The 16401-nt window shown below is 44.0% G+C and overlaps 1 protein-coding gene across 1 annotated transcript in view; it reads left to right on the forward strand.

Annotated features, from left to right (window-relative positions):
- The window catches only part of LOC107114176 (transcription intermediary factor 1-alpha-like), a 69091-nt gene that overhangs the window by 12961 nt on the left and 39729 nt on the right, over nt 1-16401 (forward strand). The window contains exons 3-4 of the mRNA XM_015415614.1: nt 12366-12484; nt 14714-14861. Of these exons, the coding sequence (XP_015271100.1) occupies nt 12366-12484; nt 14714-14861 (267 nt within the window). The remainder of the gene's footprint in view (nt 1-12365; nt 12485-14713; nt 14862-16401) is intronic.

The following is a 16401-nucleotide window of genomic DNA, read 5'->3' on the forward strand; positions in this document are numbered from 1 at the left end:
CCATTGTTCTCTGTGGAGAACAATGGAGGGGATGGGGGCAACCTGTTTGGGGGCCCGTAGAATTGGACCCCCTGGTCCAATGTTCTTCAAACTTGCATGTGAAGGAGCGGGGTATCAAAACTCGTTCTCCGAGATTAGAGTCCACTACATCAAACTGGCTCTCTGTTTTGAGTTCCCATTTGGGGAGAAAGTCAGGCTGTAAATGAAGTAAACAGAGAAGAAGAAGAGTTGGTTCTAGGGATGCCAGACTCCAGATGGGACCTGGGGATCCCCTGGAATGACAGCTCGTCTCCAGACTACAGAGGTCAGTTGCCCTGGAGAAAATTGACACTTTGGCTTTTGGGGGCATTGGACCCCACTGAGGCCAATGCCCCCCCCCCCCCACTACATATCAAAATCTCCAGGAGTTTCCCAGCCTGGATCTGGCAATCCCACCCCTCACTGCCCTGCTGGCAACCCTAGCATGCAGTGTAATCAAGAAACAAAATCCCTGGGAGGAGATTGGTGGATTTAAAAAAGGGTACTGGGACCCTTGCGCTGGAGTCTTGAGGGGAGAAGCGGCCAGGTACAATCTAGGTGTTGGGGGGTCCGTTCCAGGCTTTTGGCAGGCTTCCCTGGGGAAGAGCCTCTTTCGTTTCAATGGGGTTGACCTGTGAGAAAAAGAGCACAGGAATGACTGGGCTGTTAGTCGCTCTGTCTGGCCTGACCTTTGGGTAGGGGGAGTGGACCGGTCTAGGCGGTCACTTTTTTAATGGAAAAGAGCCAGGAGTCCAGGAGCACCTTAAAGACTCAAGTTTTGTGGCAGGGAATTAGCTATCGTCAGTCACTGCTCCCTTCTTTCAGGTGGGTGGCCGTGTTGGTCTGAAGCAATAGGACAAAGTTTGAGTCCGGTGGCACCTTTAAGACCAGCAGATTAAATTCTGGGTGCACCTCGGCATCTAGTCATGCCGGCCACATGACCACGGAAATGTCTTCAGACAGTGCTGGCTCTTCGGCTTGGAAACGGAGATGAGCACCACAACCCTAGAGTCGGATTCGACTGGCTTTCGAGCAAGGGAAAACTTTACCTTTACTATAAGGTGCTCCTGGACCGTTGCTCTCTTCTGCTGCATCCTGAGTTGGAATAAGAAGGGAATTCTAGCTAATGCTTGGACTGTGAGCTACAGATCCTAATGACTGGCTCTGCATTCTATTTAATCTTAATTAGCTTCTGGACCGTGCCCGTGTCTGTCATGCTGCTACTGCTTCTGAAGCTGCTAGATCAGTATTCCAAAAGTAAAACCAGAATTGTCGTGTCTGTATTATGCGCCTTGGTTATATTCTAAGAGGTTACTGGGGGAAATCGTTGCATTTGGTGAACTGCACTAAGGCACATATCGCTAAGGCTTCTTTTTCAGCTGAGAATATTCTCAGTTTCTTTAGCGTGTGTCTTTTCCAAATTTCTAAGTTTGAGGCTACTATTAAAAAATACTCAGGTGCAATGCTCCCTCTAAGCTGGGGAGTCCTGTGAGCAAATATTCTACTTTATGAGCTACTGGCATCAAAGCTGTGAGTTAGTGATTTGGCTGCTGCATAAGTTAGTTTGCTCTGGAGCCATCCTTCCTGAGTGAAGACAAAAATGTGTGAGCCGGAGGCTAAAAAACTGTGAGCTAGCTCTCACTGACTCAGCTTAGAGGGAACACTGCTCAGGTGTGACCATGTTGCATTGTTTGTTCATCTCTACTAAGGTTGTTGGTAATAAAAGACAGAAGTCTATACATGCTCCTTACAAAAATGCTTGAATTGTGTATTTTTATTGCTGTTTAAGTTTACAAACATTCAAGATTGTTTTTCTTGTCATGTTTTTATTCTCATGAGTGCAAATGTTTCGGGGGTTCCCCCTCTTTTTTGCACAGTAGATGTTTTTAAAGAGAAATCTGTGACTAATATTAGCATTGTGTAAAGGAATAGTTTTCAGTTCTTGTAGCCAGTTATTGTCAGATCTTGTGCTTGAGGTGGATACATGCAATATAAAAGACGAGACCCACTTTTATACTTGTGAACCATCCTGATGGAGTTTAGAAGGATAGCCTTTCTGTCATGCTGGTAGTACTTCTGAAGCTCCTGGGGCAGCTAGATCAGTATTCCAAAAGTAAAACTAGAATTTTAACGTCTGTATTATGCGCCTCTGTTATATTCTAAGAGATTACTCTTTTTAGTTTTGGGACAGTCAATTGATAAAAATATTTCGGCAATTGCATTGGGGGGGGGGGCAATTCCCAAACAGAGTGTTGAACACATCCTTTGTGCCCTAATAGCCTCCAGCTTCCTTACACATTTTTCAGTTTGTTTTATAGTGTCTTTAGTTTCTGTATTAATCATATCATTTGTTATTCCTAGGCATTTCATTTTCTTTTCCAATAGTTGATCCCATTGGCTATAATATTTATCTGCCTGGATAAGTAGAGTAGATCCTCCCTCAGATTTAAAAACCTTTACTTTGAAGAGAAATGCTTTAATCCAAGCCCTAGCTTCCATTGATAATTCGCCTAGTTCCGCTCTCATGAGACGCATCTAGGAGTAGTCAATATGCATTGGAAAAATTTGTACTGGATGGAATCCATTTTTTTCAGAAGCGGCCTGAATCCAGATTTCCGCACCATACAGGTATTGGTTTAGGACCTTAGCATTAAAGGGACAAAATCACCTCCTGATGAATACAAGTATTTTACAGTTGTCCTCCCTACTCTCAAAGCTGTGTTCCTTGCTAGATCCATGTGTATTTTCCATGTAAGAGGTGCTTCAAAGTGCATTATTTCCTAATTATTAGGAAAGACTTGTTGATGTCAGTTACACCTTTAGCATTAAAATTAACATACCTAATGGAACAGCAGTGTAGTGGTTACAGCCTAAGGCTTGAACAGGGAACAACAGTTTAAAGAACATTTAGCCATAAATATCACTCACCAGATCAATTAATCTCTTAAAATAACCTACCACACAGGGTTGTTGTAAAGATTAAAAGGGGGAGACCCATATATCCCACCCTGAGTTCATTGGAATAAGGATGGGATAAAACGTGCTTGATCAATAGGTACCCATTTTAAAATATGTTGTTGTTGTTCAGTTGCACAGTTGAGTCCGACTCTTCGCGACCCCCATGGAACACAATTAACGCCAGGCCCTCCTGTCTTCCGTCGTGCTCTGGAGTTTGCTTGATTTCATGTTCGTTGCCTCGATAACACTGCCTAACCATCTCATCCTTTGCCGGACCATTCTTCTGTTACTTTCAATATTTCCCAGCATCAGGTTCTTCTCCAGTGAGGGCTCCCTTCTCATTGGGTGGCCAAAGTAGTTGAGCTTCGGCTTCAGTCTCTGGCCTTCCAGGGAACAGTCAGGGTTGGTTTCTTTTAGGATTGACTGATTCGATCTCCTTGCAGTCCAGGGGACTCTCAAGACTCCAGCACCGTAATTCAAAACAATCTATTCTTCGACGCTTGGCCTTCCTTATAGTCCAAGTCTCGCAGCCATACAGTACTATTGGGAATACACAAGAAGGCTAGGTGCAATGACCATATACCCTGAGGTTTATTTTAAAAAATGATTTCTCGGATTCACTCCCCAAAGCAGACGAACAGAGAACTATGGAAGCAAAGTTTTGCCAGGGCTGTCCTCTTCGACCTGTTGCCAAAAAGGGGCCGTTAATCTGGTGCATGCTGTTCCAATTAACACACACAGGTGTAGCACTCAGTTGAATAGGGGGAAAACTTTATTCCAAGAATAAGGGAGATACAGAAAGGCAAATCAATTCCACCTGTTCTGATCCAATTTTACTGGAGTTGAGATGTAGCTTTTATACCCCCACACAAACAACTTTTTTTACACATGTGCAAGCAGCACTTGTTTGGTGGTTAAGTCTGGTTAAGAGCGGCAGACTATAATGTGGAGAACCATATTTGATTCCCTACTTCTCCACATGCAGCCAGTAAAAAAAATTCATTTCATATAAGGATATCACCATTACTTCCATTACCATTTCCTTCCATTAAAAAAGTCTTTACAGCTACATGAAAACTCTCAAAACATTGTGGTGATTGACATTTTTCATTATATGTGTTTCTTCAGAAGCAGGGAACCAGCATACATTATTGCATGATGCAGTTTTTCACTGAAGTAATCTGAGAACATTTGCTCCATTTTCTACTAGATTTCTTTAATTTAAATGTGTGGTCCTGCTCAGATGTTGACCTTAGAAGGTTGAAAATATTTGCAGGGTGAATACCTTTCTGTGTTCTGAATTGGCACCATGCTTTCAACCAGTACATGTGGCTCTTCAGTAAAACATTATCCAGAACCTTTTCAGTTCCCTTTTTCAGTCATGAGGACAACTTTCTCTGACTCAAGCAAAGGATACTGTATTGAATGACTTTCCAAAAATCTCATAAGAACATAAGAGATGCCAATGTTGGATCAGGCCAAAGGCCCATCCAGTCCAACACTCTGTCACACAGTGGCCAAAAATGCCAGGTGCCATCAGGCGGTCCACCAGTGGGGCCAGGACATTAGAAGCCCTCCCACTGTTGACCCCCCCAAGCACCAAGATGACAGAGCATCACTTGCCCCAGAGTCCCTATCTATACCTTGTGGTTAATAGCCACTGATGGACCTCTGCTCCATATGCTTATCTAATTCCCTTTTGACGCTGTCCATGCTTGTAGCCGCCACCACTTCCTGTGGCAGTGAATTCCAAGTGTTAATCACTCTTTGGCTGAAGAAGTACTTCCTTTTATCCGTTCTAACCCGACCGCTCAGCAATTTCATGGAGTGCCCACGAGTTCTTGTATTGTGAGAAAGGGATAAAAGTACCTCTTTCTCTACCTGCTCTATCCCATGCATAATCTTATAAACCTTGATCATGTCACCCCTCAGTCGTTGTTTCTCCAAGCTAAAGAGCCCTAAGCGCTTTAACCTTTCCTCATAGGGAAAGTGTTCCAACCCGTTTATCATTCGAGTTGCCCTTTTCTGCACTTTTTCCAAAGCTATAATATCCTTTTAAAGGTGTGGTGACCAGAATTGCACACAGTATTCCAAATGAGGTCGCACCATTGATTTATATAGGGGCATTATGATATTGGCTGATCTGTTTTCAATACCCTTCCTAATAATCCCCAGCATAGCATTGACCTTCTTTATTGCAGTCACACACTGTCTCAATATTTTCCGTGAGTTATCTACTACAACTCCAAGATCTCTCTCTTGATCAGTCTCTGCCAGTTCAGACCCCATCAACGTGTATTTATATTTAGGATTTTTGGCTCCAATGTGCATCACCTTGCACTTGGCCACATTGAACCCCATTTGCCATGTTGACGCCCACTCGCCCATCTTTGACAGATCCCTTTGGAGTGCCTCACAATCCTCACTGGTTTTCACCACCCTGAACAACTTCGTATCATCCGCAAATTTAGCCACTTCACTGCTTACTCCCAACTCCAAATCATTAATGAACAAGTTAAAAAGCAGTGGACCAAGTACTGATCCCTGCGGTACCCCACTGCTTACCCCCCTCCACTGAGAGAACTGCCCATTTATACTCACTCTCTGTTTTCTATTAATTAGCCAGTTTTTGATCCATAAAAGGACTTGTCCTTTTATCCCATGATTTTTGAGCTTACTTAGGAGCCTTTGATGAGGAACTTTATCAAAAGCTTTCTGGAAGTCAAGGTAAACAATATCTATTGGATCCCCCTTGTCCACATGTTTGTTCACCCCCTCAAAGAACATTAACAGGTTAGTGAGACAAGATCTTCCCTTACAGAACCCATGCTGAGTTCTGAGTTCCCTTACAGAACCCATCTCCTAAGATCCTATGTTTTGTTGTCGTCATGTATCATAAACATTACTGGAATTAGTGGTGATTCAGTGAAAAGCACATTTTTAATGATGAAAGAAATAGGTAGAAGTCACCAAGTTAAAAGGATGTGTCATATGAAGAAAGCATAAACAGTATTCAATGATGCTATTTTTTAAATTTCAGGTGGCATATCCTGTAGTCTATAATCAGAATCATTGTAGGGGTACAGTAAATATGCATGGATGAAGCCTTCAGAGGGCTCTAGAAGTTCATACACACTGTACAAATCATCATGGCCGATTCAGTTGCAGGGGTGATCAGGTAGTGGGTAACAATGCTCCCTCTAAGCTGTGGAGTTTTGTGCACAAAAATTCTACTTTGTATGGTACTGGCATTAAAGTTGTGAGCAAGTGGTTCGTGTTACTGCATAAATGAGTTTGCTTTGGAGCCCTTCTTCCTGAGCAAAGACAAAAATGTGTGAGCCGGAGGCTAAAAAACTGAGCTAGCTCACACTAACTCAGCTTAGAGGGAACACTGGTGGGCAAACCTGGCACACTTTTCACTGACCTTCGATGGTCTTTTTATGGGGAAGAGTCCTGTAGCTGGATATGGGATCCCACTTTCCCAGGAACATATTGGTCCGAGGTAAAAAGTTTGAATTTCACTAGCTGGCTTAAAGTTAACTGCTGTCAAACTTTGGCAGGAAAGGGGGGGGGAATACCTTGATTAGGCTGTTGTGAGCCAAATCTCCATGGGCACAAAGCCTTGGTGAGGCAACATAACTTTAATTAGGTTGAAGTGAGCGAGATCTGCATTGACACAAAAGTTTGGGTGAGTCAACATAGCTTCTGAAACAGTATGGAGTATAATCTAATGACTTGAGTGCCCTTCTTGATTGAGTAAAGAAAGGAGAAAGGGAAACTGGGCATTGGTTAATGTAGTAGCAGCTTCCTTGGGCTGGGCAGACACCTCTGGGGGTATGCCAGGATATCCCAGTGTTGAAAAGTGTTTTGTCATTGAGAAGGAAATGAAGTCTTATTATTGAGAACCCTGAGCTTGGGGGAGATTCCCGTCAGGATCCTTAGTCAGGTCACACCACACAGGGCTTCATAAGAAGATAACTGTTTATTAGTGGTTCCAGAGGTCATTTCGGGGGGATTGCGGGGGATCGCAGTTCCCCCGGGTGAGGCGCAGGGGGGCACATGACGAAGCCCCGCCCCCTGCTTCCAGCCGCCCCGCTTCCGGCCCTCATTCAGCCAGGAGGAGGCAGGAGAAGAGGGAGGGTGAGTTGCTTCCTCCCCGCCTCTCACCACCCCTGCCTGCCTGGGGCCAGGGAGTGCCTTGGCGGGGCTTCCTCGCACTTCCGCCGGCCTTGCAGGTTCACCGCCGGGCCACTGATGTCAGGGGGTGTGGCATATGCTAATGAGTTAAGCTAATGAGTTCCCCTAGCTCTTTTTCTACGAAACGACCCCTGAGTGGTTCCAATACTAAAGAACACATGTACAGATTGTGTCAGGAATAACCATCAGTACGAGGGTCTCTGACTTATAGTGAAATCAAACCTTCCCCCGTAAGCATAAGCCAATGGATATAGTTCGCACATGCGGCAAAGCAAGCGAGCATAGCTGAGAAGCCATTAACTTTCCCAGCTGTCAAAACAGGAGCTGGAACATCTGCAAGGTCAAGCGTAAGATAGCACACAGTAGCTGGGCAGGAAAGAGCTGAGAACAAGAAGGAGGATAACCCTCCACATTCCAGATCTATGACAGGGTTACCTGACAATTGCACTTAATCAGTTTGTAATGCCAGCACACCCTACCACTTTCCTGGGCTTTCATGACTTTACCCAGGTGCCTTTATGAAACTCCCATAGTTCCAGATCCCTTGGCATGTAGTAAGTCCAAAATAAGAGGGGGATCCAAGGGGGTCTCGGCTGGAGGAGGGGGCTCTGCAACTTACCTGGCTGCTTCTTGCTCTGACTGAGGGCTGCTGGGAGCAGGGGGTGGGGCTTGTTGCATGTGCCCGCCCCCTGGGCTCTTTACTGCCGGAGCTCCGCTTCTGCATTGCCCATTAGGAAATGATCTGGAGTTCTGGCAAAGATTGCTTTTGGGTACAGCCTGGCCCCAGTGTCTGTCTGTGCTCTTCTCCTAGGGGGCACCCCACTTTGGAGCAGCTGGCACAGGAAGTGAGCTTTGGACCAGGAAGCAGCATATGTCCTCTCAAAGGGGAGAGTCCCATGAATGTGTGGGTGTATGATTTATGACAGTCCAAACCTTATTTTGGGGTTCAGAGCGTTCAAACTGTCCTCAATGTTTTGGGTTTAATTCATGAGTAAGGAGCAAATAAGGAACCGGGAACCAATTCAGACTCCTCTAAGGTGGCCTCCGCGCTTGAGGGGCGATGGACGGAGCATTTTATTTTATTTATGAGATTATGAGCATCATAGCTGGGTCTCCGTTAGTGACTCTCAGGGTCCTTACAATTTGCGTACATTATTAATTTCAAGTTTGTTTTTTATCTGCTGCAGATTTTGTGTGTAAGCCACAGGTATATGAGCTGAGTCAGGAAAAGAATATCTCTGAGGCTTAATATTTGGATCTGAAATCTTTGCTGTTATTGAAGGCATTGTCCAGTCACACGTTCTCATTACATTGTCTTCCTAGTTCCATGAGGGAGTGGCTGGAATTCCTTCTCATTTTCAACATAATGTAACAGAAAAATTTCACAAGTAGGCTTAAGCCCTGTACAGCTATATCAAAGTTTCATGTAATTGACACACTTTTGGTACTTTGATAAAAGTTCTTCAACTTTGGATTCTTTTTTTGTCCCAAGTCAGACACCACTGTTTACCCAAGAATATTGATCACAGTGCCAATTGTTTTTTCTTCGAGGAGAATCTTTGAAAGAATAAAGGAACACCACTATGACTTGCATGGTGGATCATTTACAATATTCCGATTCTTGTGATGAGTTAAACAGAATTGGCCTCTTCTACCGTAAAAGGATCGGTTCTTGTACAATATAAGACCACTCTGGAAATCTCTCCCTAGAGTTTTGGAAGCCTGTTGAATCAGACTTCTTGCACACAGTAGGGAAGTAGACAGACAATATACATTTTACCAATTCTGTAACTCTAGCTTTGCCACCTTACTGGCAGCCAGGCCATACTAAAGTGAGCTCCACCCAGACCTCAAAGCCTTTAAATAGTCACTTTCCACAGAGACTCCAGTCAGGAGAGAAGCTTCTTTCTCACACACATGCATATATTTATATAGGTAGAGCTTAGAATCTGGTCTAGGGCAAGATCCTTCATAAATTATTATCATCACCAAAATACTTCTGTCACCTCTCAGTTTTTATAAAGTTCCTAAGGTGGTTAAGAATCAAAGTAAACAATGACCATTAAAATCCAACAAAAAGAAGCAACCTTAGCTGAAATACTGAATAGTCCACAAGAAGAAACAAGCCAAAAACACACTGGAGAAGCAGGCAGAAAATCTTGTAGATGTTAAACGTTCTCTCGAAAAGCTCTGTCTTTATTAGTGCAAAAATGGAATCCGGGGTTCAAAGGGAGCTTCATTTGGGAGGCCATTCCACTGGTTGCTACTGTTGAGAGGACCCCTTCTCTAAAGCCTCCCAGTATTTCCCATAGGGGGCTTGAAGGAGGATGCGGGAGGAAGAATTTGATATGCAGGTAGATTTAGAAGGAAATCAGGAAGTAATTTAGGACCCATAAGGGAAAAAACCCAACATTTCAAATTCAGTCCAGAAACAGGCTGGCTGCTCATGAAACTGTAGGGTAAGCATAACATGGCTCATCCACCTGTCCTTGCTAACATCCAGAGAGCCACACTCTGGACTGGTTGTCATTTCTGAACACTTTCTTGGGATAATTGTAACATTTGCTGATATTTCTTGTGGTCCTTTGTCCCTTTTTATTTTTGGCACTGGTTAACTAGGGTAGTATAAGATAGTTTTGGTAGCAATACTTTGAAGTAGTTCTGGTCATAGATATTCAAGAGAGGGAAATTAAAACATACAGCAAAAAAAAACCCAATAGAGAACAAGGTGAACGTTTCTGTTGATATTTTAGTTGAATATAAATGGCAGACTTTATGATAATTGTTTGACTCATTTTTATTCCAACACATTCTTTATCGACAGGCACACAACTCATATGTAGTAAACTGAATGTCCTGCTCACCAGGCTGGAGGCAAGACTCGAGAAAACCACCAGGTCCCTCAGTAACAACACCCAGCAGGCAAAGTCCAAAGGCGACAAGGGTCAAAGATGTCATACAATTGGTAGGCCCATCAGCAAAGTTGTAGACAAGTTGATTACACACTAGCTTCAGTCTCTCTGCAGTCTTATTAGGGAATTTCCCTGCAGGTGATGCTGCGTCCATCATTAGGCTGATTCCCTGCCTGAGGCATAGCAGTGACCAGATCCTGCAGTGACTTACTGGTTTCTTCCTTATCAGAGGGGAGGCTTCAGGTTTCCAGGGACAACTCTTGTACTAGGTGCAGGCCTCAGCTGTGGCTCTTCACCTTCTCTGTTCCTGGGAAATGTTTTGGCCAGAGTTCTCTTTAAACTGTGTGTGTGAGCGGCCACTCATTAACATAGGAAGCCCGGCTCCACAGCAGTCTGGAGCCACCCAGGGTCTTGCACTGCCCATTGCCCATTATAAGATTACAACTGTTATATCTTGCTTAGGATGTGAACTGCTCTGCTCCAGGGGGAGGGGTTAGAGTAACATTGGCTGTGGCAGGTCCACACTGGGGTCTCCTGCGCTGAAGGGTCCTGCTGGCTCAGGGGCAGTGCTGACACTGGTGAAGCTTCCCTTCGGAGAGGCGCTGCACAATCTGCCTCGCAGGAATGTGTGCCAGGGCAGAGCTTGGAGCCAGTTCCTCTTTCTCCAATGAGGACTTCTCCTCCCACACTAACCTGGGTTGGACCATGACACAGGACTAACAGTGGTGCCTCTGTCTGTTGAATGTGCAGGTAGCGAAGAGCCACTAAAAATTTGAACTGAAATATTTGATTAGGTGACTGTTAATACAATATAGTTTAAATGTTATATTCAAACATGTCTGGGACTCTGATGGTCTGTTTTTTTGTTGCATAGGGGGCAACAGTGGGAGGGCTTCTGGAGTTCTGGCCCTACTGGTGGACCTCCCGATGGCACCTGGGTTTGGGCCACTGTGTGACACAGAGTGTTGGACTGGAGGATTCACTGTCCTGATCCAGCATGGCTTCCCTTATGTTCTAACACATTCAGTATTTTATGCAGAAATTATCTTTATTGGAATATTCATAAAATGTAAATACAATAGCCTATACTTCCCTTAGCATTGCTTGTTTATATTTATGGGAGAAATGAAGACTCTGAAAAAGGCCACTGAAGCACTTATTTTTAGGATACCCAAAGAGCTGTTTTGACAGAAGTTGACTTCCTTCTGCTGAAGTAACTGTGGCATCTTTGGCTTCGCTGTTGCTCTCGGCATTATTATGACTAATTTGAAATAACCAAAAGCACTAGGAAACTAATAGCTCAAGAGAAGAAAGGAGGCGCTCTTCTTAGCGTTTGGGGAAAGTGAAATAAAAATTAACTACAGTTTTCGTTTCAGCTTGGAGCCAACTGTCTTACCTTATTTTCAGTTTCATCATGGGCGGCTGAATTATAAGCACCGGAGTTTGTCAGTGTACCAGATCCTACATTTAGCCTGTCTTGACGTGTTGGATTCACAGCACTGACACCTATCGATAAAGAGAGACTGTGTTTACATCTGTGGGGCAGAAAATTTCCCCCAGAAACATGTGGCACTATTGACTCTTGCTAACATTCTCTTGTCTAGCCTACAGGTTTTTTCCTGACACTTTCTCTGTAGTTGTATATTTTATCAGCTTTGCTGAATCACAGTGTATGCTTTCGCGGTTGTGGGTAAATACTTGTTTTCAAAGGATTACATTTGTACTGAGATTTTCTATTACCGTGGCATCTTTCAGTAGCCAGTTGAATGTAGGGGCCTCAGTTACCTATTTCCCATTTGAACAAAATGTTAATTCTTGCCCTGACCTGGATAGCCCAGGCAAGCCCGATCTCATCAGATCTAAGATGCTAAGCTGGGTCGACTGTGGTTAGTACTTGGATGGGAGACTTCCTTAGAATACTAAGTCAGAAAGAAAGAGGTGCAGGCTTTATTCAATCACCCCTCTGAATATCCTCCAGGATCCCAGTAGGGGTCAGTCAGGTGAACGTGACTTCCAAGTGCAGACACACACACAAATACCCCCCCCCCCAAAAAAAGTTAATTCTTGAGAATTTTCTTCTGTTACACAAAACTCAATTCAGACTTTGTCTTTGGATAATTTGGGGCTGAAAGTACCAGTGCAGCAAGCGAGTCATGTGTATTTTTTGCTATTAGCAGTAAAAACCAATTCAGAAAAATAACTTCAAAAACATTACTGGAATAACTAAGCTTGCTATAAATACATCAACGTTAATTTCTCCTCCTCTTTCTTTCCTATCAGTTGGTGTTGTATGTTGCCCAGTTTGTGGCCAGGAATGCTCGGAAAGGCATATTATAGATAACATCTTTGTGAAGGATACTACTGAGGTTCCCAGTAGCACAGTGGAGAAGTCAATTCAGGTGAGTGTGTCTATTGGATAATCACATTTTTTTAAAAAAATCTGCTAAACTAAAGACAGCTAAAATGGTTTTGAGGCACAGAACAGCCTCATTCTGAAAATGAAATGATTAAAGGCACAGTGCAAGAAATTCCTTTGTTTTAAAAGGCAATCTGCAGGATGAAGACTTGCTTATCACTGGCAACCTAGGAAGTGCTGTCATGCAGATACCAGACAAGATATGGAAAGACACTTGATCTTTAAGCTGATAGTGTCAATGTTTTGTCATAGGATGTCTTTATTTAGGGTGCTAAGAAAATTTGTTGCGGTCTGTTATCTGGCCCAGGTTCACTTCATATTACATGTCTGATGAATTAAAACATACTGTTGATCTCGAAAACTAGTTCCCCCCCCCGTGTGTTGTCAAGAAAAAGGGGGCTTATGTACATCCTTTTTAGTGGGCTCGTTATACGTTCAGGGTTGTTTTCTGTTCTGGTATCTGTAAGTGTAGTAAAGGTAAAGGTTTCCCTTGCTTTAAAGCCAGTTGAATCCGACTCTAGAGAAGCGGCGCTCATCTCCGTTTCCAAGCCGAAGAGCCAGCTCTGTCCAAAGATGTTTCTGTGGTCATGTGGCTGGCATGACTGGACGCTGAGGCGCACAGAATGCTGTTACCTTGCAATTTCTTGCTTTCGAACTGTTAGGTTGGCAGGAGCTGGGACCAGAGAAGGGTGCTCACTCCGTCATGCGGCACTCGGGTCTTGAACTGCCTAACTACTAACCTTCCGGTCTGCAGTTCAGCATCTTAACGACTTGAGCCACCGCAACGTGTAACTAAAAACTTTTGTGGGGCGGGGGTTGTGTGTTTGTATGTGTTCTCCCTCTGAGGGCGGAGGACATCTTGAGGGTGATTCCCAGCATCCTATCAGGGAGGCAGGAACAACTTTTTCAAGTTCCTGTCTCTGGAGTCAGGGTCACCCCCTTTCAGCTTAGCTCCTGCCTCATCAGGAAGAGCAGCTTCAGAGTAGGCTTTGCCTTTTCTCTGTCAAAGTTCTCTGTCAGATTTCCAATTCTTATCCTTACTTTTCAGTTCCTAAGTTCTCCTTCCAGACAGTCTGTCTTTAGACTTTAGTCCTTCACCTTTCTGGATCTGTACTGTCTTCCCACTTCTTCCCCCGCTCGGCCCCCAAGAAGGCAGGGAAACAAGCGAATGCTGAACTCCTGAAGCATTGTCATCAGCCATTTTGGCTCCAGAACCACTTTTTAAAGAGCGAGTCCTGTTGGCCGCTCATTTAATGGCGCACTCAGAGGACAGCATGGATTTTTATTGGAGGGAGAGGCTGATCCCTCCCTCATGCCGGGACCCAAGGAGACGGCCAGATTGTCTGGTGCCCTGCTGCAGCAGTCATGACCGACCCCTCTCAGCCCATTCTAGATGAGAAGTGCAAGAAGAAATGCACGCTCAGCACTGGCAGTCATCCATGCAGACCCTACCTTCTATCGGAGGCAGTTCTCCTGCAAGACCAGCTATGCTTCATGAGGAAGAATGGGGAATCAAACCTGGTTCTCCCAGATTGGAGTCCCCGCTCTTAAACACTACACCATGTTATTTCAATAGAACTGTTAAAAATTTTTTATTTAAAATACTATCTCCAGGGAACAAGCTTGAGGCATGTTAAAGAATAAAACACCATTTTTAAAAAACGTACATGAAGCTGCCATCTACTGAGTCAGACCCTTGGTTTCTCAAAGCCAGTTTTGTCTTCTTAGATTGGCAGGGGCTCTCCAGGGTCTTGAGTGGAGGTCTTTCACATTACCTGCTGCCTGATCCTTTTTAACTGGAGGTGCCAGGGATTGAACTTGGGACCCTTCTGCATGCCAAACAGATCTTCTTCTACTGAGCCACAGCCCACATAACATATTAAAGACTATCAGTTAGAATTCCAGCATTTAAAGTCCAGCCAGAGCATAAAAACACAGGCCATTGAGCATCTTAAAGGAAGTTTTCAGACAAAAAACACTAAAATGGGGTTAAAAAAACCTGGAGCAACAGAAACACATTTTGGCCTGATGCCTGAAAGAGAGTAATCTAGGAGTCAGGCAAGCCTCAGAGGGGAGAGCATTCCACAAGCGAGATGCCACTGCTGAAAAAGCTCCGTCTCTGGTCGCCACCCGCTTCGTCTCAGAAGGCAGAAGCACAGAGAGAGGGGCTTGTGAGGCGTATCTTAACTCCTCTCTTCCCATATCTTGCCAGGTTTGTACAAGCTGCGAAGACAATGCAGAAGCCAGTGGGTTCTGTGTGGAATGCGTGGACTGGTTATGCAAGACTTGCATAGAAGCTCATTGGAGAGTGAAATTCACAAAGGGCCATACAGTCAGACAGAAAGTAGACATATCGTCAGGTAAATATTTTCATTTACAGCTCAAATCTACTTGGGTTCTTCGAGGTACTTTCTTTGTTTGGGTTCTTTGGGTACTTTTAAGTTCTTTGAGGGGGTAAACAAACATGGACACAAGGTATCGATAGGAACTCTCAGTCTGGGGCAAGTGATGCTCTGTATTCTTGGTGCTTGGGGAGGGGGCAATAGTGGGAGGGCTTCTAGTGCCCTGGCCCCACTGCTGGACCTCCTGATGGCACCTGGTATTTTTGGCCACTGTGTGACAGAGTGTTGGACTGGATGGGCCATTGGCCTGATCCAACATTGGCTTCTCTTCTTATGGACAAGGGTGACCCAGTAGATGTTGTTTACATAGATTTACCTAGTAGATGTTGTTTACCTAGACTTCCAGAAAGCTTTTGATAAAGTTTGTCATCAGTGGCTCCTAAGTAAACTCAGCTGTCCTGCGAGAAGAGGACAAGTCCTCTTGCAGATTAAAAACTGGTTAATTAACAGGAAACAGAGAGTGAGTATAAATGGGCAGTTTTCACAGTGGAAGGTGGTGAACAGTGGGGTACTGCAGGGCTCAGTACTAGGTCTAGTACCTTTTAACTTGTTCATTAATGATTTGAAGTTGGGAGTAAGTGAAGTGGCTAAGTTTGCAAATGATACTAAGTTGTTCAGGGTGGTGAGAACTAGGGAGGATTGTGAGGAGCTCCAGAGGGACCTGTCAAGGCTGGGCAAGTAGATGTCAGTGTGGCAAATGAGGTTCAACATGGGCAAGTGCAAAGTAATGCATTTTGGAGCCAAAAATCCTAACTATGAATATAGTTCAATGGAGTCCGAACTGGCGGTAACTCAACAGGAGAGAGAGCTTGGAGTCATGGCAGATAAATCACTAAAGATGTTGACAGTGTGCAACTGCAATAAAAATGCAATTCTATGCTGGGATTATTAGGAAGAGAATTTAAAACAAATCAGCCAGGATCATAATAGTAAAAAGGTATAAATTGATGGTGTGGCCTCATTTCGAATACTGTGTACAGTTCTGTTCACCGTACCTCAAAAAAGATACTGTAGTATTAGAAAAGGTGCAGAAAGGGCAACTAAAATGATTAAGGGGGTGGAACACCTTCCCTATGAAGAAAGGTTTAAGAGGTTAGAGCTTATTAGCTTGGAGAACGACAATTGAGGGGTGACATGATAGAGGTTTACAAAATTATGCATGACATAGAGAAGGTTATACTGTAGATACATGGAATTTACTGAAAGCGGACAATAGATTCCTCAGAGTCCTTGCATCTGAGGATAGTCACCACAGATAAGGTGTTAGCTAGTTTTCTTGGCTAGCGAGAGGGATCTTTTGGTTATGCTATGAGAGAGAACTTGTTTCGGAAAAGGGAAAAACCAAGCACATTTGTAAATTGATAGATTTTATTTAAACATAGTCTCTAATAGCAGCTTTTCCATCATCAGCATTCAAAAAAATTACATTACACAGCTCTCTAACACTTTATTTCAATCTTAACAAGATAGGCCAGAAGCAAGATTTTACACAGCAATA

This window comes from Gekko japonicus, unplaced genomic scaffold (genome assembly GCF_001447785.1).
Source record: "Gekko japonicus isolate JY-2015 unplaced genomic scaffold, Gekko_japonicus_V1.1 scaffold2761, whole genome shotgun sequence".
Taxonomy (NCBI): domain Eukaryota; kingdom Metazoa; phylum Chordata; class Lepidosauria; order Squamata; family Gekkonidae; genus Gekko; species Gekko japonicus.